At 39.5% G+C, this 25,828-nt stretch overlaps 1 protein-coding gene across 7 annotated transcripts in view; it reads right to left on the bottom strand.

Moving 5' to 3' along the window:
* Nucleotides 1-856: 856 nt before the first annotated feature.
* The window catches only part of PBRM1 (polybromo 1), a 146,131-nt gene continuing 121,159 nt past the window's right edge, over nt 857-25,828 (bottom strand). For 3 of the 7 annotated variants that reach the window (XM_090284051.1, XM_090284052.1, XM_090284053.1), the window contains 7 exons: nt 21,256-21,439; nt 20,464-20,674; nt 19,655-19,856; nt 12,638-12,793; nt 9,616-9,686; nt 9,290-9,506; nt 857-3,625 (listed from right to left, as the gene is read on the bottom strand). In XM_090284051.1, coding sequence (XP_090140177.1) covers nt 3,453-3,625; nt 9,290-9,506; nt 9,616-9,686; nt 12,638-12,793; nt 19,655-19,856; nt 20,464-20,674; nt 21,256-21,439 — 1,214 coding nt within the window. In that variant the 3' untranslated portion in view covers nt 857-3,452. Of the gene's footprint in view, nt 3,626-9,289; nt 9,507-9,615; nt 9,687-12,637; nt 12,794-16,170; nt 16,336-19,654; nt 19,857-20,463; nt 20,675-21,255; nt 21,440-25,828 lie in introns of all 7 variants that reach the window. The other 4 variants (XM_090284054.1, XM_090284055.1, XM_090284056.1 and 1 more) reach the window with 2 other exon arrangements.

Raw genomic sequence — 25,828 nt, 5'->3', positions numbered from 1 at the left:
TAAAAAAAAAATCACGTGGAACATGGTGTTTTCCAAAGCAATTTCTCTTAGCAGAACATTATCCGTTTTTACACGTTACAAATGTGTGAAATTTCTTGCCATTTTTATGTGCAATGAATACATCTATTTTGGGAATAGAAGCAGTCTATTTGTTTGTTTTTGAACTTTCACTCAGCTGACCTAGCACAGACGTAGGAACAGAGTAATACTTAGCAGTATGTGTTTGCTCATAGTGTTCTGCCAGAATGTTTATACATCAGTGACCATTCAAAATATACTCATGGGCCTAGGAGGTAGTACAGCCCTAAACTCTTAGGAGAACAGACCACAGGGATTTGCAAAGTGATATTAGAGGAAAACAGTTGGTTGATTTTACCAACACTTTCTATTAAAAGTGTGGTCATGTTTTAAGAGTTTATGAGTATGTTAAAGACATACCTCGCGGCCACTTGCTTCTTCTAGCCACAGACAGCTATTTGAAACCAGTTACACTGTTTTATGATATAGGACATGCTTTCTTTACCTTCTACCATCAGTAACTCTTCAATTTTAACTTAAACTTGCATTTCTGCCTATGCTGAGGACATGTTAGGAATTCCTTGACTGCCGGCCTGAGAGGTTTGGCGGGAGCATACCAGGTTGCAGTGTGACTACATTCAGCTTCTATGTTAATGCAGCCTGAGCCCTGAACCAGTGTCTCAACCAATGACTTTTCCTCCACTCGAGGAGACCTCTTCCCCTAAATTAGCAGCTGTATCCCTGTCAGCATAAAATCAAGGCTGGCAGGAATTAAACCTGCTTGAAACTAACATCTGACACAAGCTTTAACAGAACAACCAAACCTGGTTAATCCAAATCACTTTGCAAACTCCATTTTTATTTGGATTAAAAAGCTTTAGATGAATAAACATATGATACATACATGTTATAAGACTAGTTACCACTTAAAACTCTTTTGATACAGAAATTAGAATAAACCAAGTTTTAATCAGGTCTGAAAATGTTCAAGCTCCAAAGTCAACATCACCAACTTGGAGATTTTACACAAAGAAGCGCCCCCTTCTCAATTCTTCCTCAGAGGAGTAGGGTGGTTTCAAAAGCAAAACAATTCAAGGCCTTGTAAATCAGTGGTCTGACATACTACTTTAAATCTATAGGTTTTTCCTTCCAACATAAACAATTCTTTTCCACATGAACTTATATTTTGAAAATATTTAGGTCATTGTGCTTTCTAAGCCATATCACTACAATTCCTAAACTCATGAGAAAAAGAAGTATAGTTAACTTGTATTTTCTTAAATCAGGACTTTTTTTTTTTTTCTTTTTTGGAAGATGGCTGACCTCAAATCTTATATCCTAAATACTAATTGATATTCTCCAAGTTAATATACAGAAAGACATGATTCTAAAATAAATATTTTTTTTTATAAGAAAAATCTTACTTAGGAACTGCTTAGTGGCCCTCTGGCCCAGCTCTGCACTGCCTTAGGGAAGCTCCCGGCTGGATTTATGGTTTCTACAGCACCTCTAGACACTGGGAAGGAGCCCGGAAGGAGGAGTGCTCTGGCTTCTAATGCCCCATGTAGCCCACAGTGAAGTTTTTAGAGGCTTCCCAAGAAGTCTCATCCAGACCTTAAAAAGGGAAATAAAATGGGTGCATGAAATAAATAAATAACTTAACCAAAATTAAATTTCAGGTTCTTTGGTGTAATTCAAGGATGTCTAGAAATAAAATAATCTGATTGTATTATACAGTCCATGATGATTCAATGGCCCAAATAACCAGGAACTGAAGATTTCTTTATCTGATTCAGTTTTACACTGACATACTACTGTAATACATTTCTTAAAATTCAGAATTACTTAAAATACTTGATGCAAACTGAGATCCAGTGGTTGACTATAGGCAATTAAGTTATAAGGGCCTTCTATCTAGATACAAGAGACTTTATCCATTCTACACACCTCCCCCTGCCCCATGATTTAGTAAGGATGGTAATTAAATATTCAGGTATTGATTCATACCAGAGTAAAAGAAGAAAGGTATTCTCTGAATCACTCTTTCAACTTACAAACAACAGTGGAAGGTCCACAATGGTAACCACCTTGTTACAATAAGGTAGGTTTCCAAAATGCCTAGAAAATACTGTTCCATGTTTGATGGAACAGTATTTTTACCTGTCTGAGCATTATACACTGCCTCCAAAAGTTTATTCTAGGGTCATATAATTAAGACAGGATCATTAAACCCAAGTGTTTGGGATCTGTAATGGTCTTTTTCATGAGCATTTTCTTAGATTATGATTCCTTTCTCTGGAAATTCAAAACCATAAGCTAAATTTTAAATAGTTTAGAAAATCTGAAATTTCTGGTTGCAAATTACAATGATGAAACTTAGAAGGAAACAAAGCATACTATAACATTTGCATATGCAGACGATCTACCCTTTTACAATTATGCTTCTGATGCAGCTCTTATCTAGTTATGCACTCCCTTCCCTATGTTAATTAGGTGTTTTATTTAAAAATAAACCACCTCCATGGATACCTCAATGCTTTTTTCAAAATGAACTCCAATGTGTTTCAATGTAAGAGATTTAAAATTTTAAATCATCTACCATGTATAGGCATAAATTGTAAATTTATTATAAATAGATGAAAAGTACCCTTAAACTTACCTGCCAAGACCAAATACAATTCAGGGTTGTGCACATGTTCTATAAAGATAACGGACCCCATAGATAATCTAACACAGCACAAGAAAAAGTGCTCTCTCCCTTCAGGAGTCCGGGAGATGCACCAGCTGCAGAAGGATGCACAGCACTGACTTCAGATTTCTGCAGCAAGCCTCTGAGTTAACAGAGCAAATGTCATGACTGCCAAACATGTATAACCTAAATAACAACCTTTCACTTCACCTGTAACAAACACTTTTTGCCAAAGTGGCTTAAGATATTCAGGCACATGAAACAGACACAAGTATACTTCCCTCTGTAAGATGTAAACTAGGACCAACTTCACATTTCATTGTCATTTGAAACTAATCTGGAAACTTGTGTGTGTGTGCGCATGTGTGTATTTTTATCACGGTTTGTTCCTTATAAAAACAAAAAAACAAAACCCCCCAATCCAAGACAAAATCTTTGATGGTTTCAGTTCCACGGAAAAAAGTAAAAAAACTGCAAGTGTACATATACAACCAATTATGAAACTGGTTTTAAACAAAGGAAACATATGCAAAAAATCTTTGTGTATTTGATAAAGTCAACTTAATATAACAAAAACAAATTGAAATAGCTTATTAAAAGTGTCCTTATATAAAAATGGCCTTGTGATGTACAGTAAAATGCAATAAAAATTATCCTTTGTTTCTCCCCCCACCCCCAGTAACTAAAATGGCTACTATTCCACAAAACTCTTTATGCTTCTATAAAAGAAATGTAATAGATGTGATTAAAGGTTTTCTAGATTGTATGCTTGGCGAATGTTGAGGGTGTCTCGGAGCATCAAATCCCGAAGGCGCCAGAGGGCATCTGCCATGGTGGTGTGGGCTCCTTTACTTTTCAGCCAGTGAGAGGGTAGGCGGCTCTCTTGTTCTTTTGACAAATGGACATCACGTCTTCGAGCTGAAAATTAAAGTGCGTACAGACAACTATAAATAGAAATTATAAATTTTAACTCTGCAGAATATTTCCAAGCAAATTTCTTATATCATTTTATTAGACATTTTGGTTTTTAAAAAACGACTTCACTTAGGTATGAGACTACCTAGCCAAGCGTATCTTGTTATATGCTTTCTATTTTCAAAATTATTGAATTTATAATAATGATTTCACAAAAGAGCTACACAATATAATGTAATTCCCTACTAAGAAAGGGAACACAAGAGCTACATAAATACCTAAAGGATTAGGTCATTAACATTTTGTTGTAGACACCCCTGATATTTAATAATTATTTCCATGTTAACAAAAATTACTAAAAAGGTAAATGTGAGTAAAGGGAAAACATACCTACTACTATTAAAACAAATAAAATTATCAAATTTGGTTTTGAAATAAAGAATGAGCAGAAATTTCCAAATATCCTTCCTGAGACTAGCAAGTTATTTTAGTTTGTATTGAAAATACATTAAGTCTGTTGAATTGAATGAATAACTTGATAGGTTAAGAGAAAAATATTTTCTAATATTGTTAATAAAAACTGAGGTGAAATAATTTTTAATTCATTCAAATACATCTATGCTGGAGCTTCTGGCCAAGATGGAGGCACAGGTCAGAACACTTTGCTTCCTTGCATAACCATAAGAAGGATTACAGCTAACCTCAAAACAAAAAACAACCAGAACTGCCAGAAAATCGAATTGTATGTAAGTCCAATAACCAAAGATTTGAAGAAATATTCACTGAGATGGGTAGGTGGGGCAGAGATGGGGAGCCGGAGTAGAGAGGACATGGTGTGGTTCAGAGGCAAGACAGTGGTGACAAAGCAGTGGCTGAGCCCGTGGAACAGGTGGAACCACATTCACGTGTAGTGGATAAAAGCTGGGAGGGACACCTGGGGAGTGATCCCAGAGAGAGGCCAGACCATGCAGGCCAGGGCTCCAGCACTATGAAAATAAAGCCTTATAGCTTCTAGCTGTAAAAACCAGCGGGGGTTGAGGTGGCAGAAAAAACTGCCTGTCGTTCAGGAGTCTGTTTACAGGGCCCTCGCAATACTACAAGGTATGCAAACACACCCACTCTGTGAACCACTACCAGGGCAACAGCTAGGGGGGTGCCAGTCACACAGGGGAAGTGGGTGAAGTGACTGGAAAACAGGTGAGTGCCAAGCAAGAGGCACTGTTCTCTCTCTGATTCCTCCTCCATATACAGCACCAAAAAGTGGTGAAACAGGTGACCCTACACTGATAAATACCTAAGGCATTGCCCCATACAATGTGACAGGTGCCACTGCTCTACCTAATACACAGAAACAAAGACAGGGAGACTGCCAAATTGAGGAGACAAAAAATATGGCCTAAATGAAAGAACAGATCAAAACTCCAGAAAAGGAACTAAGCGAAACAGAGATAGCCAAGCTATCAGATGCAGCGTTCACAACACTGGTGATAAAGACGCTCAGAGAACTCATTGAGTATGGCAAATGCATAAAGGAAGACGTGAAAGCTACACTAAATGAAATAAAGAAAAATCCAGAGGGAACCATAGTGAAGGGAAGGAAGCCAAGTTCAATTCAATGAACTGGAACATTAGGAAGAAATAAACAGTGATCCAGGACAGAATGAAGAAACAGAAACTGTAAAAAAAACAAGGAGACAATAAGAAGACTCTGGAACAGTTCTAAAAGTGCTGACATCCAAAATCACAGGGATGCCAGGAAAAAAGGAAAAGCAAGAAATTGAAAAATTTGAAAAAATAATGAAAGAAAACTTTCCTAGTTTTTTAAAAAATATGCTTTATTGTTTATGCTATTACAGTTGTCCCAATCTCTTCTCCCTTTGTTCCCCACCACCCAGTGACCCCGCTCTCTCCAGTTGTCCCCGGCCTTAGTCCATGTCCATTGGTTGTGCATATAGTTCTTCTCAACATCTTCCTATCTACTCCACTCCTTCCTACTATGCTTCTTAATTCCTGTACCATCTCCCTCCCTTCTCCCCCGCCCCCTCCCCACTGACCTCCCCCCAAAATGTTCCTAATACCTATAATTCTTTTCCCACTCTTGTTGTCTTCTTAGTTTAGCTTTGTTTCAATTCCCTAGCTTCTGTTGTTGGTTGTTGTGATACAGTTTTCATTTTAATGTTCATAGTTTTGATCCTCCTTCTCCTAAACAAGTCCCTTTAACATTTCATGTAACAGTGGTTTGGATCTGATGATCTCCTTCAGTTTTACTTTGTCCTGGAAGCACTTTCTCTGCCCTTCTATTCTGAATGATGCCTTCCCTGGATAGAGTAATCGTGGTTGTAGGTTTCTGCTTTTCATTACTTTGAATATTTCTTGCCAGTCCCTTCTTGCCTGCAGTTTCTTTTGAGAAATCAGCTGACAGTCTTATTGGGACCTCTTTGTATGTAAATCTCTTCTTCTCTCTTGCTGCTTTTAAGATTCTCTCTTTATCTTTAATTTTTGACATTTTGATTATAATGTGTCTTGGTGTGCTTCTCCCTGGGTCCAGTTTTCTTGAAACTCTCTGTGCTTCCTGAACCTGTAAGTCTTATTTCCTTCCCCAACTTAGGGAAGTTCTGCTTCATTATCTTTTCACAGAATTTTTCAGTTTCTAGTTCTTCTTCTTCACCTTCTGGCAACCCTGTGATTTGGATGTTGGCCTGCTTATAGCTGTCCCAGAGGTTTCTGAGCCTCTCCTAATTTTCCTCACTTCTCGTTTCCTCTTTTTGTACTGGTTGACTGTTTGTTCCTTCCCTATGTTCCGATTTGTTGATTTGATCCCTGGTTTTCTTGCCCTCACCACTAGTTTCGTATGTGTTTTTGTTCATTTCAGCAGGACTAGCCTTCATTCCTTCCCTGTCTTAAGATCTTCTGTTAGGTCTGTAAGCATTTTTATAACCAAAGCTCTGAACTAAGCCTCAGAAAGACTTCCTATCCACTGCTTCGTTAGGTTATATATTTGCTGTCTGACCAGCTGTATCACTGGGATCTCTATCATGATCTGTGCCATCCTGAACAGTTTTGTGTTTACCTTTGCTTCCTGGGCAGGGCTGTCACACCTCCTACGCTATAGAAGGCAGAACCCTGTGCACTTGTCACAGCCGGGCGACCTGTCTCACCATGCTGTGGCGTTTTCTGTGGGGGTGGGGGTCCAAGATGGTTTCCTGCCATTCACTGTCCGCTGAGAGACAGAGAGCCTACTCCTCCGTCTCCACCCTATCCGGGCCTCACAGTCCAAGGCAATGGGGGTCTGCCTTCCCCGGCTTTGGAATTGCAAGCTGACAGGTTAGGTCTGCAGCCGGGGTGCTCCCAGGTGCTTCAGCCTCCCCTTAAATACGGGTGTCTGTGCTTACTGCTGTCCTGCCTCTGTCGCTGCTACTGCTGCGGACAGCACAGCTTGAACTCTTCCCCCGGCTTCGCCCCTCCTACCTGCCTGGACGAGCACCACTTCTTTATAATTTCAAACGTTGGACTTCCATTTATTTTCTGGAACTTCTGGTTATTTCTGGTTTTGTGGTAGTTGTATTCCTTCTTTGTTGTGGAGGAAAATGAAGCATGTCAGTCTAGGCTTCCTTCTTGGCCAGAAGTCTCCTGTGTTTGTTTACTTCCGTGTCCCAGAAAGAGCTGTCACTCCTGTTACGTTGTAACGGGCGAAGGCTTTGGGATTCGTCAGTAATGGGCTACCTGTTTCACCATGTTGTGGCGCTGTATGCAGGGGAAGGGTCTGAGAAGGAATAATGCCACTCGCCCCTTTTCCACGTACTTCTCCCACTTCCGCACCGAACTGGAGCCCCTCTAGCTGCTGCCCTGGCCGTCATTCCCAGAGTTGGTGGGTCTGCGGACGTTCTAGGACCGTGGAGGCCCTTTAAACAAGCAGACTCTGCTGAGAGGTTGGCAGTTTCTGCCTTCGTCCCAACCCCCACTGGATTGCACAGTCAGAAGCAATGAGGCTTGATTTTCTCCGTTGTTGGGACAGTGAGCTGTGTGGTCCGTTGAGGAGCTGGGAACGCTCCCCTGGTGTCCCTCCTGACTTTTTTCTGCCAGCCTGCTGCTGTTGCCACTGCTGCCACCACCACACTGAGTCCTCTCCGCCCGGTCTCTGCCCCTCCTACCTGTCTGGATGAGTATTTCTTCTTTATATCTTTGTTTGCTGGACTTCCATGCACTTTGATTTTCTGGAACTTCTGGTTGTTTCTAGTTTTGAGGTAGTTGTATTCCTTCTTAGTTGTGGAGGGAGACGCAGCATGTCTGTCTACGCCTCTATCTTGGCCGGAAGTGAAAAAACTTCCCTAGTTTGGCAAAGGAAATAGACATGCAAGTCCAGGAAGCACAGAGAGTCCCAAACAAGCTGGACCCAAAGAAGACCACACCAAGACACATTATCATTAAAATGTCAAAGGCTAAAGATAAAGAGAGAATCTTAAAAGCAGCAAGAGAAAAGAAGTGCTACCTACAAAGGAGTTCCCGTAAGACTATTAGCTGATTTTTCAAAAGAAACTCTGCAGGCAAGAAGGGACTGTCAAGAAGTATTCAAGGTGATGAAAAGCAAGGACCTACAACCATGATTACTCTATCCAGCAAAGCTATCATTTAGAATGGAAGGGCAGATAAAGTGCTTCCCAGATAAGGTAAAGCTATAGGAGTTCTTGATCACCAGGTCCTTATTACATGAAATGTTAAAGGAACTTATTTAAGAAAAAGAAGATCAAAACTATGAACAGTAAAATGACAACAAATTCACAACTATGAACAAATGAACCTAAAAAACAAAAACTAAGCAAACAACTAGAACCTGTTCATAGAATCAGGTTCATAGATATGGAGATCATATTGAGGGTTAGCATCAGGGAGGGAGAAGGGGGAGAATGGGGCAAAAGGTACAGAGATTAAGAAACATAACTGGCAGGTACAAAATAGGGGGATGTTAAGAATAGCAAAGAAAATGGAGAAGCCAAAGAACTTAAGTGCAAAAACCATGGACAAGAACTAAGGGGGAGATTGCTGGAGGGAAGGGCGGCAACAGGGAAAAAAAATTGGAACAATTATAATAGCATAATCAATAAAATGTACTTAAAAGAACAACAAATAAGCTATACTAATGCATAAAGCAGAAAAAAATAACTGAAAAATATTCAGAGTATCTTAAAGATGGTGGTGATGTTTATAAAAACAAAACTCAGCTTTGAAATTCAGCATAACTCTTTTTTAATTTTAAAAATATGAAGAATTTTTAAAATTTATTTATTTATTTATTTATTTATTTATAGAGATAGGGGAGGAGGGAGAAAGAGAGGGAGAGAAGCATCGATTGGTTGCCTCTCATGTGCCCCAACCTGAGACTGAACCAGCAACCCAGGCCTGTGACCTGACCAGGAATCAAACTGGCCACATTTCCTTTTGTGGGACAATGCCCAACCAACTGAACCACACCAGTCAGAGCAGCAAAAACACATTTTCAAAGTGTGATGTTAATATACAAAGAAGTGTCAAGCCCTTCTATTAAAGATACTATTTATTTTACTTGCATAAGAAAAATAAATATTTGCCCTATGTTATAATATGTCAATAGCAGCATGATAATTCAAAGCGTGGATTTCGTCAAGGCTTATTGAGAAGGACTCTCCTTACCTGCTAGAGTCTGGTCCCACTTGCTAATGCTGCTGGACTCAGCACTGAGTCCTTCAATGTATTTTAGGTAGGCCTCTGAGTGGAGAAGCCGTTGGGTCTTGGGTGGAGGAGCCACAAACATGGGCGTTGTTGGCTGCTGAACGACAGAGGGGCTGGCTGGATGTGGGCCAGGGTATGGAGGTGGTGCCTGCTGCCCTGGAGGCCCCAAAACCCCTACCTGGAAGAGCACAGACCACATAGTGAGGGAAAAAAAATACTCGGCACATATTTTGAGAAAGAGGATGTGAATTGTGTCCAGTCCTAGAAAATCCAACTGCGAGACTCACCTGCTGTCCATATGGACTTCCGCCTGGTGCTGGAGTCCCTACCATAGGGGCCACCCCTTGATTCATAACACCTGTAATTTAGAACGCAATGTCTCAATTAGAGGCTCAGTTGACATGACTGAAAAACTACTGTCTTATAAGAAATAATGCCATTTATAATGCAACCCTATGGATCTCTGCCTTTGAGTCTTTGTGGATAGGAGCCCTACAACACCCAAAACAGGATATAACATTCAAACAGAAAATTCCTATTCTTTTGTTTTCTAGGTAGTTTACAATGCTAGTACAAGTTATCCGATGTGTATTAATTATCAGGGCCTAGAAACGATTTAAACCCTGCAAAAATTCTAGTATTTCCTAGGTAAGCTATAGTCAGAATACACCTATATTTGCAAAGTATTTTTCTTCTGACAGCATGTTTTGAAGCCTGTGTTTAACTTCAGCAGTAAAGGTGTTCAATCAGGCTCAGTAGTATGCAGTGTGCTTGGAAGTTAAGGACACAGGGAAGGGGTTGTGCAAGTGCACCGTTAAATAAGCTTTGTAGAGGCTGGAGGCACGTCCTTGCTGTCCTCTCACAGGCTACCAGCACCTCTGGTTCTGACTGGAGTCACTAATGTTGACTGAGAGAGGACCCTTCCATCTGATAAAGCAGCATTTTGAAAAGGAAACATCTGGAAGCAGAGCAGCTTCATTGCTATCACTTCAAATGCAAAATGACAAAGGGAAAGAAAAACATTTCATGGTCCTACTATATTTATGCATCTGATAATAATTTTGTGAACCTCCCTTAGTGACTCCTCGTAAACAATTTCTGTCTCACAGGTACTAGCTGAGAATAGTGAGGTGTTTAGTGTTTAGGGTTATTTTAATCACCTTAGGACCATCCATTTACTATTCTCAAAACAAAGAAAGAGGCAAGAAACCCAGTTTGTTAAAAACTAACAAACTACAACCATTTCTGGTGAGCTGTTTAAACCTTAAACAAATCCTGCTGGCTGTATAAAAGGATCGAGTGGTGCTAACTTCATATTCTATAGTTCCTTTGGATTCAAAATGTTAATATTTTGACCAGGCAGAACCAGCCCACTCTTCTAAGGTTCAAAATTACTAAATGCTACTTCCAGGAAGTATTAGACATTTGTTAGAAAATAGTAAATAAAAATAAGTGTTCTGTTTACAAAGCCGAGATTTGTATATTCCACATACCCAGAAGGGTACCTGGATCACCATGATAGGATCCTGAAGATTATTTGTGAATAAAGAGGTTATGGTAGGAAGCTGCTGTTCCAGCAACATATTATTAACCCCTGTCCCCAGCCTCCCACTCACTCACCAGCCTTAGGTTCCACAACACAGGGCCTCCCTCACCTGCCTATATCAATCTTTGCAGAGAGCACAAACAAATCAGCAACTCCCTCTGCTTCCACTATTTACAAATGCCATGCTAGGGAGCAGTAGGTGAGAGTGTGGACCAAGTCACCAGAGGAATTCACTGAATTCTCTCCTCAAAGCCTGACCAGAAATGTGCACGTGTAGGCACTAGGAGGGAATCTTCCCTATTTCCCTGACTATAATTAGGTGTGTTGTTTCCTTCAAATGTAATTTAAAATCTGAAGGGGGAAAGGCAAATAGTGGTGCCCCCAAATCACCAAAGATATTTGCTACCTAGTGAATACTAGCCTTAGATGTGGCTCCCACTGAGTCCCATGTGCAACTAAAAATTAGTTCCAACTTGGTCTGGCTGACTCAGACATCCTACGCCAGAGTGCGAAGGCAGAGAAATAAGGCTAATTCTATTTGCCTCATGGGCACATCCATTTTATGACTATTTCTGCTGCAACAGTAACTCACACACAGGCCACTATTTCCATAATGAAGCATACATTCCCACAAACATTCCCTCCCCTGCATTCGTCTGGATCAAACACTTTTGTGGAACATTCCCTCCCATGGATTCGTCTGGATCAAACACTTTTGTGGAGTTATGACTATTCCCTGGTAATATTCACAAAGAGTGCTACACACTCTGAGGTTCCATATGGAACTCTGTGTAACCCTATGATCGGTAGGTACAATACTGGTGTAAGCAAATCTAATGTTGCTACATTTTATCATCTGGGCTGGGTCTTTAGCTGATATTTTGGATAATGAACCAAATGTAATTCCAAGTCATTTTAAGGCCACAGTCCTTCCAACTAGACTTATAGCTAAGGGTTAGTTCTTTTGAACGTGATGGCAATTAATATGAAAACTTGTGATTTTCCTTTCATAATAATCTTTCAACTTGTTAATTATAAAGTAACATTGTAGCTATTTCTGGACTCCACTTATATATGTTTCTATTTGAAATAACTTTTGAGCTTCTGTGATGGAGAGAAGTGTCTACAGTCAGTGGGGTGGGCTATGTTGTTCTTGAAAATACAAATACAGAAAACAAGTTCAGTGCAAATTCATTCTCTCCCTCCTTGTTGTTCCTAGAAGGATTGACTGAAGGATTCCTGAAGAGTTCTACATTAGTGACTTTGCAATCCCCTTAGAGAGGGATCTATCCTTCTGTTTGAGAAGCAGGAGATAGATCAGGGGCTCTATATGGAAGACTCTGTGACATAAGAATTGAATTAAGAGGAAGAAAAGCACTCAGGAGCAGAAAGTACTTTTATATGTGAACTCTCAACTAGCAATTTGGGAAACTTTATTCACTGATAAAGACGGCATGACTTTCTAGGCTGTGTCTGACTTTTGTAGCACATGTCAAATTGTGATTTTAGAGTATGCTTCCTGCCTCTTGGTCTGCTAAATCTGGTCTGCCTGTGCTGCTGCCAGGCACTCAGTTGCCCAAGGGCACAGGTGCTGAGCCAACTGTCTACACAAAGGACAGGCCCTGTTGCCAACATCTGGGATTTTCAGTGAGGGAAGACTTGCCCACAATGGGCAGCAACTGCCTCCTAGAACAACTGGCTGAGGGAGGAAAAAAGAGAACACAAAGATGAGATTAATGAGTGAATGAGGATGAAGTTCTTACCCGGTGGTGGGATGCCCGGGAGGCCGGGCACACCTGGCGGAAGATGGTGGGGTGGAGGACCCCCAGGGTGAAGTGGCTGCATGCTGCCCATGCTAACAAGGCCATCAACTGGGCCCTGCAAAGGTGGAAGGCCTGGCGGATAGCCACCCATCATGCCTTGAAGGACACAACAAATTTCAGACATGCATCATTAACATGCAACATGAGCTAAATAATAACAAACCTCCCACATGCACTACTAATGAATAAAGCACCCTTAGTATTGCATGATATAACGGCAATTAGTGCAATTATTTTGTTGCAATAATGAACAAAATAGAAAGTTACAAATGCAAAACCCAACATTTCTGGATGAATTAGTACTTAGTATATTATTATTTGTAGTTACTTTCCCCGGGATAAATACACTGCATGGTTTCAGTTAAAAATAAATAGTTCCAGTAACAGCGTTCCCAAGGTCATTAATTATTGCAAGCTGTTCAGAGTGACCAGTTCTGCGACTGCGATTCTAATTGAACAGTAATAACCCCATCACTCCACTCTGCCCACACTCATATGCCTATCATGCGTACACGAGGGGAAACTGGAATGGAGGGAAATGAGGCGCACAGCCCTGATCACAAAGCATGGTTCTCCAGCTTGGGGGAGGATAGCAAGAATTTTTCAAGATTTTTATATTCACTCCTCCCCGCTTCTAGCCCCACCACTGCTGGTAAGAATGGATTCATGCACGAGCTTGAGTTGGCGAAACACTAAGAGCCATCACAATGTACAATGTTTCATCTTTAGATATGAAAACAAGTTAAAATAGAGATAAAAACCTACACCCTCCCAAGCAAATCTAAGCCTAGGTCACTCGTAGCCTGCATGCAGACCTTAGGGAGGAACGGCTGGAGAATCAGGCTCTGGTAACATGAGAAAATGCCAGTTGTCACCACTGTCTCCAAGCTCACAAATATCCTCACATAAACCTTCATTTACCAGGGAGTATTTTAAATGAGGTATAGAATTTTTGTGAACAGAGGCTTTTATTACTTTATTTTCAAAATGCATCTTCACATGACAAAATATTTTCTGTTTGCTAGGGAAGAAATTAAAGAAACAACTATTTTTGGCAAAAGAAGTGAAAAGAAGAAAATAATTTCAAAATGTCAAAGATTCACCTATCAAAAGACCCTTGAAGCCACACAACATTTTTTTAAACAAGAAAAACAACTTGACTTTTCTAGGATTTGAAATGATCACAATGAACAAAACATAAGATCTCCCCCCCAAAATACAATCACCTTTGGTCACTACTTCTTGTACAAAGGGAAAGTAAAGAAACTGGTGCCAAACCTCATTTTTATAAAATATTCTGTGAAGGGACTTAAGGAAACAGCGAAAAACTCTGGATTCTAAGAATTTTACTCTTGCCTTTCCTTAAAGATTTTAAAGGTATTTATTTATAATACTTTAGTCTCTTAAAGCCATAAAAGTAATGAATTCTGAGATTGATTCAGCCTGCTTCATTAGTCACATCTAAGCTGACTGAAAAACTTCCAATTACACAAACCAATAAAATTAAAGAGTAATACCTCTATATGTGAAATAGGATTATGAGTTTCATTTAAAAAACTAAAAAGAATTCAGAGAATAAAAACTACTTTTGAACAGATACCATAACCTTAAACATGAGGAGATCCAATGTTGTCAAACTGCCTTTAAACCACGCCACCAGATATAGCTTTAGGAATAAGTATGTGGGAATTTAAGAATGTTAGGAGACTTTGCTTTCAATTACAAAAGCCCATCTGAACGCACCCTTCACGGGCTATGGTTTAAGAAATTATTAAGAACTGAAAGACATGACACTTGTCTTCATTAAACTGTACTTTGTCATTTATTATCCCAGTCACATGTGTTCAAATGAGCTTCAATGCTTGTAAGCAAAGCTGGTCTCAGACAATAACAAGGCTAAGACTTAGGCCCTATGCAACCTGTAAACCCATGAAAAATCACCCTATTAACTACCAAGTTCCCAATGTAGACTGGTTACTACAGAGAATGCTTGCCCTTCACTCCCATGGCCCAGAAGTCTGGGCAGCACACACTTAATCATGGAACAGGGGCTTTCTAAAAGAGAGTCCCATCCTTTTCACCCATCAGAGCTCTATGATGTTATTCCCCAACAGGGAGCTAAAATGCTGCAGCTGCTGTTTTGTTTTGTTTTTCTTTTTTATGTTTTTAGCTGTTTGAATTCATTTTGTTAATGTGCCCCTGGGCTTTTTAGTCAAGGGCACAGTGCTACAATATCACACGTAAAATAGAACAAAACAGGATGTCAACAAGGGAATTCTAACTTTCAAAGTCCCCATGTTCAAGGCCTGATTTCTAAAAACCTTTGGAACCCTAATAACCAAAATGGGCCATGGAATAGAGCAGGCGATTATGAGATTTGTTAGATCAACATCAGTTACACTGCAAGTACTGAAAGCCACGATTCAGATGTGCTTTGGAGAGTGCAACTGCTGAGTTCAGCGACAGTGAGTGCATTTGAGAACTTGCCATCATGAAAGGTAGGAGCCACAATTAAAAAGTTATTCTATGCTACTCTTCCTCAGAAAGCAAACACAAAAAAAAACAAAAACAAAAACAGCATCTCAATGAGCCTGCCTTGAACAACACTGTCTTAGACTCCCTGCAAAAAGAGGTCAGAATGCTTTTGCTTAGGAAGAAACGGGCTTGTACAGACCTCACCAGGCTTAGAGAAATCACAAAGGAGGGGCCCAAGAAGTGGTCTGCAGGCTTCACATTAGAGACATGTTAGACAAGGAAATCCAATTCAAGAAGAGCCAAATTTGGTATGGCTACCAGAATCAGAGACAACACACACAAGCAAACCACATTCATAATTTTCTTTCATTCTTTTTTTCTTTTTTTTTAAAATATGTGACTGGGATACTAACAGAAAATGCAGTTTAATGTAATTAAATAGAAAAGCATTACAGAGTGGGCACAATGAATTGAATAAGGACTTGTATTTAACTTAGTAGTCATGCACAATGGTGACCAAGAAAGGATTTGTAATTCATTGTCAAAAATCCTTTTAAATGGTCAGTTTTTTAACGCTGGCTGCAGCAGAACAAGGCAAACTGAATACTGGAATGAGACGTGAAAATCAACATCACCTAAAACTAGTTCTGTGTTTTCTCTTGGAAGTCTCTCCAGAAGAGAATTCAGGGTCTATTTATATTTTCTGCTATAACGCTCTATCAAAAGCAGTCTGGGGTGGAGAACAGCACTAGATCATGCCCACAGTTAGGGAAGAGCTGCTCCCTACCAATTCCCAGATTGGGCCCAATGCCCACTTCTAGGGCAGAGGGGAGGCATTGCCTGTACGGGAAAGGCAATGTAAGGACAACATGGATGACTTCAAACTTTGAATCTGTCATAGAAAAGCCTAGAGACTGTGGCCTACTCCTCATTGGAGAAAAAAAAAAATGAAGGAATTTCTTAAAGTGGAAAAAAATGGTCTTAGCTCCTGTTTTTACCTGCAACAGGTGTCAACTGCTGATTGAGCATCCCCATTGGTGTTGGTGGTGGCACCACCCCCATGAGAGCCCCCACAGGGGTGCCTGCTCGGGGAGAAGCACTCGGCTGCTGTTGCTGTGCTGCTCGCTCTCTCTCCTGCTGCTCAGCAACTTTAGCTGCCCGCTCTGTAAAGGCATTTCAGATTTTCAATTCTGTTTTTAACCCAGGAATTCAAAATACCATCCATTGCATTCAACAGGACTAGTAAAAACATAGGCAACAGTTCTGTCTCAATGGAAGGAACAGTAGATGACTAGTCTCAATACAGGAGGAGTCGGGCCGATTTCACTTGGTAAACTAGAGTCCAGCTTTCCTATCCCATCTTGAGAACTGGTCTGCAAAGATTTCAAGAATGTTAAGACTGCAACACACATTCAGAAAGCACAGGTTTTATTTAAACACGTCACCAGCGTAACCAACGTGGTTAATCTCACAAGGCACCCTGAAGATGAGAAGCACTACCATTATTCTAGTATTAAAAGCATTGCAAATTAATTATAATTTCAACATGAAGCAATTCCATGGCCCATTATAATTTTTGGCACAATTGTTACTTACTATATTTTCCTGATTCCTTGCACCCAATTTAACTAAGATTTGAGGACTCTTGTTATTAGTGTCATGGGTTTTAGCAGCTGAAGAAAATTAACTCTGTAAGGGAAAAGCAGCTCACTGCCTCCTCCACAAGGTTTTAGGGTCATTAAATGCTAATTTCTACATTCTAATGAAGCAAAGAGGTCATGTTTAATAAACCCCAAGGGAAAAAAATGCATGGCACTCCAGGCTACAGTCATCGAAAGAAGGGAATTATATATACACATATGAAGCAATGGACAAGATACTGACAGAACCAAGTTTCCTGAAGCTGAGCAGTTCAATACTGACCATAAGTCACCCTAAATCAGTGAAAGTTCCAGAAGTCACTATTATTTCATCTGAAATGCAAGAGGAGTACTTGTTTGTGCCAGTTCTGGGCTATGGAACACACCTTGCTATACCCCTCCTCTGAGCTACTCTGCCTGCATCTCCATAGCCAGTAACCCCAATGATCACATCCTTAGTCTTTTTGGGAACTAGCAGGCTGGATCCTTACTAAAGAACTCTAGAAATGTGTATTCCCAAAGCTCCCATAATACAGGGTTTATTTTGCTTCACCATTCATAAATAGGAAATCCTTCCCACTCTTCATCTGGGCAAACTGAGGCTGGCAAACAGGCAGTGACTTGTCCAAGAATACAGAGAGAACCAGCAACCTGTGGCCCTGACTCCTGGTATCACAATCCAACTGCCACACATTGACCCTTCAATGTGGAATTCAAAAGGTCTACCACTGGCTGATCTAAGGAGGGGGAATAGACCTCAAGGTCACATGGCTTTGAAGAGATTCAAGAAGCAACAGCTCCAGTCCTCTTCTATGTAAGAATGTGCAAGTCAAACAAATCAAATCTTCATTGGCTGCGACACAGTTGCCTACATAGACTTGTCATCACTCACCAACGCTGTCCCAGTTTACAGATCCTCTGTAAAATGAATGTGAGGGACAAAAGCCATTTAAACAACCTATTTATTTCCTTGAGCTAGCAGTAATCTAGATCCCTCACATTAAATTCTAGTATTTTCATTACACAAATGACATAGTAAAATGGGAGAGTTGAAAATAGAAAAATTAAGGCCTGTGGATCAAATACTGGACTGGCTACTGTTAGCTCTTTCTTGAGGAGTTTATTTGGGCTGTCTTGGAAAAGAAAATTATTAAATTAAACCAGCCACATCCCAAAGGTAGAGTTTTGAACTCAATGGGTCAAAACAAAAGTTCAAATTTTATGTCTCAGCCAGACACGACCGAATCATATAACTCACTCTCACCTTATTCTCGCTGAACTACAGTCTCCCCTTTGAATTTGGGAGAATTTCCCAGAAGCCATCATTTCTCCCCCTCTTTAGCCCTGCTCCAGCATTTTTACTTACACATTATCTCCAGACACTTTTCTCTCTCTTGTTCACACTTTAAATAACCAGCCATGTAGTAGTAGCTTCACTTACTCTGGACCAGGCTTTATATCCACCCATGTGAGCTTCATTTCCAACACTCCTCCAACTAAGTGATCTATTCGGTTTTAACATTCACTAAGGTCAGAAATACCAAAGCTCTTCCAAGTTCTAGGTTCTTATGAAACTGACTAAGCTTTCTCTAAGTATGTTCTGCAAAATATTAGTTACTTAGGATAGTAACAGGTATTACATGAATACTTGCTCAAGTTTCAGAAAATTCCAGGTGAAAAAAACAGGTTCTTTACTGTAGGTATTAAAGACTTTTAATATAAAAACATGATAAGTTTCCAAGAAAAAAAGGTTTAGAGTGTTTACCACACTACTTTTGCCACAAGTGCTTTTTGGATGAGCATCTTGTAGGATTAGGGTTCTGCAGAATATCCTTGATGAAGCCCATCAGATAATTTATAATAATCAATCAACTGTAATAACTGAAAAAAGTGAGAATTTTTTTAAAAGAGTATTTTTGGAAACTCCATAAACTTTAATAAAGGAGGCAGCCGTAACAATTAATTTCTTTATGTTTGATAGAAAATAATAAATTTGGAATTATCCAAGAAGAGTAATGGCTGGCTACCATGGTCAATCAATGAAAGATGGCTTTAAACTGGTAAAATAAACCATTATGTACAATTCCAAATGGTAAAAAAACAGCTCCAATGGCAACAGTCCTGCCTAATCTAACATTTATTACTTATTTTTTTATTAAAGCCATGACTGATAGTAAAAACAAACAAACAAACAAAGGAACAAACAAAAAAATCTCTCTCGAGTAGAACCACCAAGTCCTTGAATGATATAGCTCATGGCCCAAAATGACTTAACTATAGAATAAAAAGAAAACAGAGGCAGTTGAACTTTATAAAAGAGATTCCAAGTGCCTTAAAAGTAGCTGTAAATGCAGACATAGCAAAGGCCAGGACTGGCCTAGGACATCAAGTGCTTCAGCCAAGCTTCAGCCTGAAGTTTAAACATATGGCTTATCAAGAGCCATAACAGAAGACCACTGATTTTGAAAGCCCACTTTCAGGTGAATTTTAACCAAAAATTATATTTAACATTCTAGTACAATCATTCCCCAGCTCAATACATGTATGCTTACAGGACTCAATGAAAGAAGAAAATCATGCAATTATTAATAGCAAAATATTTGAGAGCTTTTTTGGGGGGGGGGAAACCCACACCAGGATCAGAGGTCAAGTCAGATGCAGTGCTTGCTCAGCCAGGACAAGGCTTGTATTAAAACTTCTGGATGGGAGCCATTTGAGACAATCCCCAACAAAAGTTCATGTGCAAGTAGTAAGAATAAGAGAAAAATCTGTCTATGCACGTGCATACCTAATAACATCCCCTTGCTTAGAAAGTGGAGATGGTTGTCTCTAGTCTATTTACCTTCATATTCTGCTTTCTTGGCTGTCTCAAGGTTTCTCCATTCTGTCCCCACCAATCGACTGAGCTCCCCAAAAGAGTAGTCTGGGTGCTGGGCCTTAATCACAGCTCTCATCTCACTGCTGAACAGGATGTAGCCACTCATGTTGATTTTCCGTTTGGAGCCTTCCTTCTTTGCACTGCCTTTGGCAGACTTTGGGGTAGACTGTAAGACAGGAAGCTCTTAGGGTGCATCTAAACGTTGTATTTGGTTAACTGCTCAAAGCTTCTGGAAGCCAGGAACATTTGATTAAATATTTACTGTTTTATAGATGGTCATTTTCTTGGTAAAAATACAGCTCTTCCTTGCGTCTTATTATATAAAAAAATAAATGGAAGTTTCACTGAATTCCATGACTGCAATCTGAATGGTGACCTCACAATTAACTCTTGAGAAAATTCTGAATGAGAAAAAAAAATATCAACATGGATCCCTCAACCAAAAACGAAATTCTGAAGAATGTACTAAAAAGATAGGGAAACTAAAAAATACAGTAACAAGGTAATGCTGTTCCTCATTGCTTTTCTTCAACATAAGGCAAGGAGAGCTTTCTAACTAAACTTGCCATTAAAAACAGCAATCAATGAAATTTTAAAAAATATATTAAATCTTAAATAATTAATGGCACTGAGAAAAAAAAATCTGTTCCTTCTTGCAGAATTCTAGGTTGGAACTCATATACATAGGGGCTGGACATCTCTTTACTTTAGTTGAAGTCTGCTGCAAACCACAGCCAGGAATAAGACAAGTAACAGGAACTTGTCACCTTCACCTGTGGGGGTGTGTAGGGCATGAGATCCAGCTCATTGGCCAAGGGAGCCTGAAGTTGAGGTAGAGAAGGAGGCTCAATGACCTCACTATCCTCTTCTCCCATCTCTTCAATATCATCATCTCCACCTTCTAACTCAGCAAATTTAGCTTCTAGTAACTGGATCTTCTTTTCCAACAAAGGCGAGGGCTCCTTCTGAGGAACAATTGGCTTTCTAAAGTAACATTAAAAAAAAAAGAAAAAAAAGAAAGTCACCTAGGACCACCCCAGGACTGGTCAGAAATCAGCATTCTGCCTTAATATCTAGAAATGACTACCTGCAATCTGCAAGGCACACAAAATCAGCAAGGAAAAGAACTTAAATGTGTATTTATAGTCATACCTACTTACAGAGGCTTGTTTTTAAAGAATTCTGCTGAATACCCACAAAAGTACTTGGTCCAAAGTTGAGATCTAGTTGCCTATACAGTGAAAAGAATTTCCATAATCTGTGGAACTGTGCAATCTCTTAATAGATAGACTGTGAACCAAAACCAAAGATTCTGCCTCCACATTACCATTACTGGAGTTTATGCCAACAGCACCGTAAGAGCAATTACTATATCTCAGCAGATTATGAGGATTTCTTTTGATCTTTAACTAAATTAATATTTTCTATTTAAAACGTACTGTTCTAGTTCAAAGCCTAATTAAAAAAACAAACAAAAATACGAGCCTGCACTGTGCTATTTTGATATCAGTTTTACTATTAAGAGTGCTGAAGTGTTCTTTCTTCCTTAGTTTTTTAAGCTTTACCTGAAGTAATAAATTTCATCATCTACCACTTTGGCAGAGAGTGAAAACCTCTTCAGTCCCTTGAATTTCTTCATTTGCTTGTCACTCTCATTGTAGCGGCTCTCACAAAGTAGAACATCATTTTCGGGTATTTCAGTGGGCCTGCAGGAGAGGTAGTCCTTGAATGACAACACAGCACACTTTCCTGAAACAGCAAATTAGAGAGAAGTTAAAAGTAAATTGTGATCGTAGCTAACAATTACTTTAAGGTTTTATTATTTTTTAATAGATACAATCACCTGATTCAAAGTCAGAACATTTAAAGGGTATACACAAGCATAAGGAGAAACATAAAGGTTAATGGACTAGAATTGAAAGTATAGAAATAAACTGATACGATTGGGTTTTTATGGGTAACTAATCAACAAGTGTACCAAGACAATTCAATGGGGAAAGAATAGATAGTGTCTTCAACAGATAGTGCTGGGATAACTGGACCTCCACATACAAACCTACCTCATACCATATAAAAAAGTTAACTCAAATGGATCAAAGTTCTAAATGTAAAAGCCACAACTATAAAACTCTTAAAAGAAAACATAGGCGTAAATCTTTGCGACCTTTTGTTAGGCAATGATTTCATAGATGTGACATTAAAATCACAAGGAAACAGCCTTGGCTGGTGTGGCCCAGTGGATTGAGTACCAGCCTGCGAGCAGAAGGGTTGCCAATTAAGAGTCCCAGTCAGGGCACATGCCTGGGTGGTGGGCCAGGTCCTGGGTTGGAGGTGTGTGAGAAATAACTGATCGATGTATCTCACAAGTTTCTCTCCCTCTCTTCCCCTCTCTCTGAAAGTGACTAAAATCTTTAACAATAAAATAAAATGAAATCACAAGCAACCAAATAAAGATAAAATGGACTTTGTCAAACTTAAAAACTTTTGTGCTTCAAAAGACACTATCAAGAAAGTGAAAAGACAACATATAGAACAGAAGGATATATTTGTCAATTATATATCTGGTAAGCATCTAGTATCATGAATATATAAAGAATCTCTACAACTCAACAATAATAGGATAATAACCCAATTAAAAAATAGGCAAAGAATCTGAATAGACATTTCTCCAAAGAAGATATCCAAATAGCCAATAAGTGCATAAAAAGATGCTCAATATCATTAATCATAAAGGAAATTCAAATAAAAAACACAATGAGATACCACTTCAAACCCATTAGAATGGCTATTACATAAAAAAAGAAAGGAAGGGAAAAGAAGGAGAAAAATGAGGGTTGGCAAGGATGTGGAGTAAGTGGAACCCTGGTGGGAATGTAAAATAGTATAGCTGTTGTGGAAAACAGTTTGGCAGCTTCTCAAAAAGTTAAACATAGTTGTGTAATTCAGCAATCCTACTTCTAGATAAATACCCAAAAGAACTGAAAGCAGGGACTCAAGTAGATACAGAATTCCCTCACTTATCGTGGATATTACGTTCTAGACGCCCCAGGGATAGGTGCAAATCTGTAAATTAGGAACAGTACATTTATTTATTTATATATATTTTAAGGCTTTATAAACCCTTCCCACACACTTATAAACCGATCCCTTATTAACCTTTCCCACTCCCTTATTAACCTTTTCCTCACTTTTACAAACACTACTTATGTTCTTAAACATATTCTACACTCTTAAACCTACATAACTTTAACAACATACATATATAGTACTGCAAAATCCCGCGATATAGCGAAGAATTCGCGATAATTAAATATAATATTTTTAAAAATCCCGCGATACAGTGAGGTTGCGATAAGTGAACCGCAATACAGGGAGGGACCTTTGCACCAATCTTCACAGCAGCACTATTCACAATGGTCAAAAGGTAGAAACCATGCATATGTCCATCAACAGATGAATTATCCAAATATTATATATACATGCAATGGAATATAATCAGCCTTAAAAAGGAATAAAATTCCGACACATGCTATACTATAAATTAACCTTGACAACATTATGCTAAGTGAAATAAGCCAGATACAAAAGGACAGCTATGCATGATTCCATTTATATGAGATACATAGAATAGGCAAAATTCATAGAGACATTAAGTACAACACATATTACCAGGGGCTGGGAGAGGGAGAAATGGGTAGTCTTTTCTTAATGGGTACAGAGTTTCTCTTTGGGATGATGAAGAATTCTAGAAATGGATAGTGATGATGGTTGCACAATATTGTTAATGGACTTAATGCCAGTGAATTGTACACTTAAAAATAGTTAAAATGTTGCATTTTATGTCTTGTGCATTTTACCACAGTAAAAAACTTACAAGTGGCACAAAATATTTATTTTGCAACAAAATTTAGGTGCAAAATAATATATCTTGAGGATTACTAGTATTAATACACTATAGGCATTAAAACTAGTTCTCAGGACTTCTGGCCAAGATGGAGGCCTAGACAGACATGCTACACCTTCCTCCACAATTAAGAAGGAATACAACTACCTCAAAACTAGAGACAACCAGAAGTTCCAGAAAACTGAGCTACATGGAAGTCCAGCAAACAAAGATATAAAGAAGAAATACTCATCCAGACAGACAGGAGGGGCGGAGCTGGGGCAGAGAGGATGCGGTGTGGTGGTGGCAGCAGTGGCAGGCCCGTGGAAAGCACAGTCACACGTTTTAAAAAGATGCGAGGGACACCTGGGGAGTGCTCCCAGCGCCAGACCAGACCGTGCAGCTCATGGTCCCAGCTTTGGGGGAAAATCAAGCCTCATTGCTTCTGACTGTGAAAACTAGTGTGGGTTGGGGCGGAGGAAGAAACTGCCAATATCTCAGCAGAGTCCGCTTGCTTAAACGGTCCCCACGGTTCTACAACATCCACAGACCCACCCACTCTGGGAATGGCAGCCAAGGCAACAGCTACAGAGGCACCGGTCCCATACGGAAGTAGGAGAAGTGCTTGGAAAGGGGGAGAGTGCTGAGCAAGCAGCATTGTTCCCTTTCAGACCCCTACGCCACATACAGCGCCACAATGTTGTGCAACGGGTCACCCTGTACCAATGAATACCTACGGCTCCGCCCCTTACAATATAACAGGTGCAACAGCTCTACCTAAGACACAGAGGTAAACAAACACAGGAGCCTGTCAAGATGAGAAGTATGGCCCAAGAGGGAACGAATCAAGGTTCCAGTGGGAGAACTAAGTGACAAGGAGATACCCAGCTTAACAGATGTAGAGTCCAAACACTGGTGATAAAGATGCCCACAGGCTTGACAGATATGCTTAAGTACGGCAAACGCATAAGGGAAGAAGTGAAGACTATGCTAAATGAAATGAAGGAAAATCCACAAAACCAATGGTGAAGGGAAGAAAACCAGGATTCAAATCAATAATTTGGAACATAAAGAAGACAAAAAGTCAACCAGTACAGAATGAGGAAACAAGAATTGAAAAAAAATGAGGAGGCTTAGGAATTTCTGGGACAACTTTAAACGTTCCAACATCTGAACCCACAGGGGTGCCAGAATGAGAAGAGGAAGAACAAGAAATTGAAAGCTTATGTGAGAAAATAATGAAGGCAAACTCCCCAAATTTGGTGAAGGAAATAAACAGACAAGTCCAGGAAGCACGGAAAGTCCCAAACAAGCTAGACCCAAAGTGGACCACACCAAGACACAGCATTAAAATGCCAAAGGTGAAGGATAAGAGAGAATCTTAAAAGCAGCAAGAGAAAAGCAGAGGGGGTGCCTATAAGACTATCAGCTGATTTCTCAAAAGAAACTTTGCAGGCAAGAAGGGGCTGGCAAGCAGTATTCAATGTGATGAAAATCAAGGACCTACAACCAAGACTACTCTATCTGGCAAAGCACTCATTTAGAATGGAAGGGCAGATAAAGTGCTTCCCAGACAAGATAAAGCTAAAAGAGTTCATCATCACCAAGCCATTAATACATGACATGTCAAAGGGACTTAAGAAAAAGAAGATCAAAATCATGAACATTAAAATGACAACAAACTCAAAACTATCAACAACTGAATCTAAAAAATAAAAACAAAATCCAACTAAGCAAACCAGAACAGGAACAGAATAATAGGTATGGGGATCGTTTGAAGGGTTATCAGCTGGGAGGGGGAAGGGAGAAAAATGGGGAAATGATGTAGGGATTAAGAAGCATAATTGGTTGGTACAAAATAGACAGAAGGAAATTAAGAATACATGACCCATGGAAATGAACTAAGCAGGGTGGGATTGCTGGAGGGAACGGGGGTACTAGACAGAGGGGAGCAAAGGAGGAAAAAATTGGGACTACTGTAACAAAGTAACCAATAAAATATACTTAAAAAAAAAAAGAAAACTAGTTCTCTACTGATAAATATTTAGCCTGTTTCCAAATTTTTGCTTTCCCACTGCAGCAAAACAATGCTGATATAAATAATTATAGACATTATTAAAAATGTATACACATGAAGTATACATTTTTAAAAGTACTAAAGATGGGTCAAAGGGCATTTACCCTTTAATTTTTATAAGTATTACCAAATTACCTTCCACAGGTAGGTAATTCACCCAACACATAATGAGTGAATG

This window comes from Furipterus horrens, unplaced genomic scaffold (genome assembly GCF_987537825.1).
Source record: "Furipterus horrens unplaced genomic scaffold, mFurHor1.1.pri manual_scaffold_7, whole genome shotgun sequence".
NCBI classification, from domain to species: Eukaryota; Metazoa; Chordata; class Mammalia; order Chiroptera; family Furipteridae; genus Furipterus; species Furipterus horrens.
The sequence above is the reverse complement of the archived record's forward strand: the minus strand, read 5'-3'. Positions and strand labels throughout refer to the sequence as shown.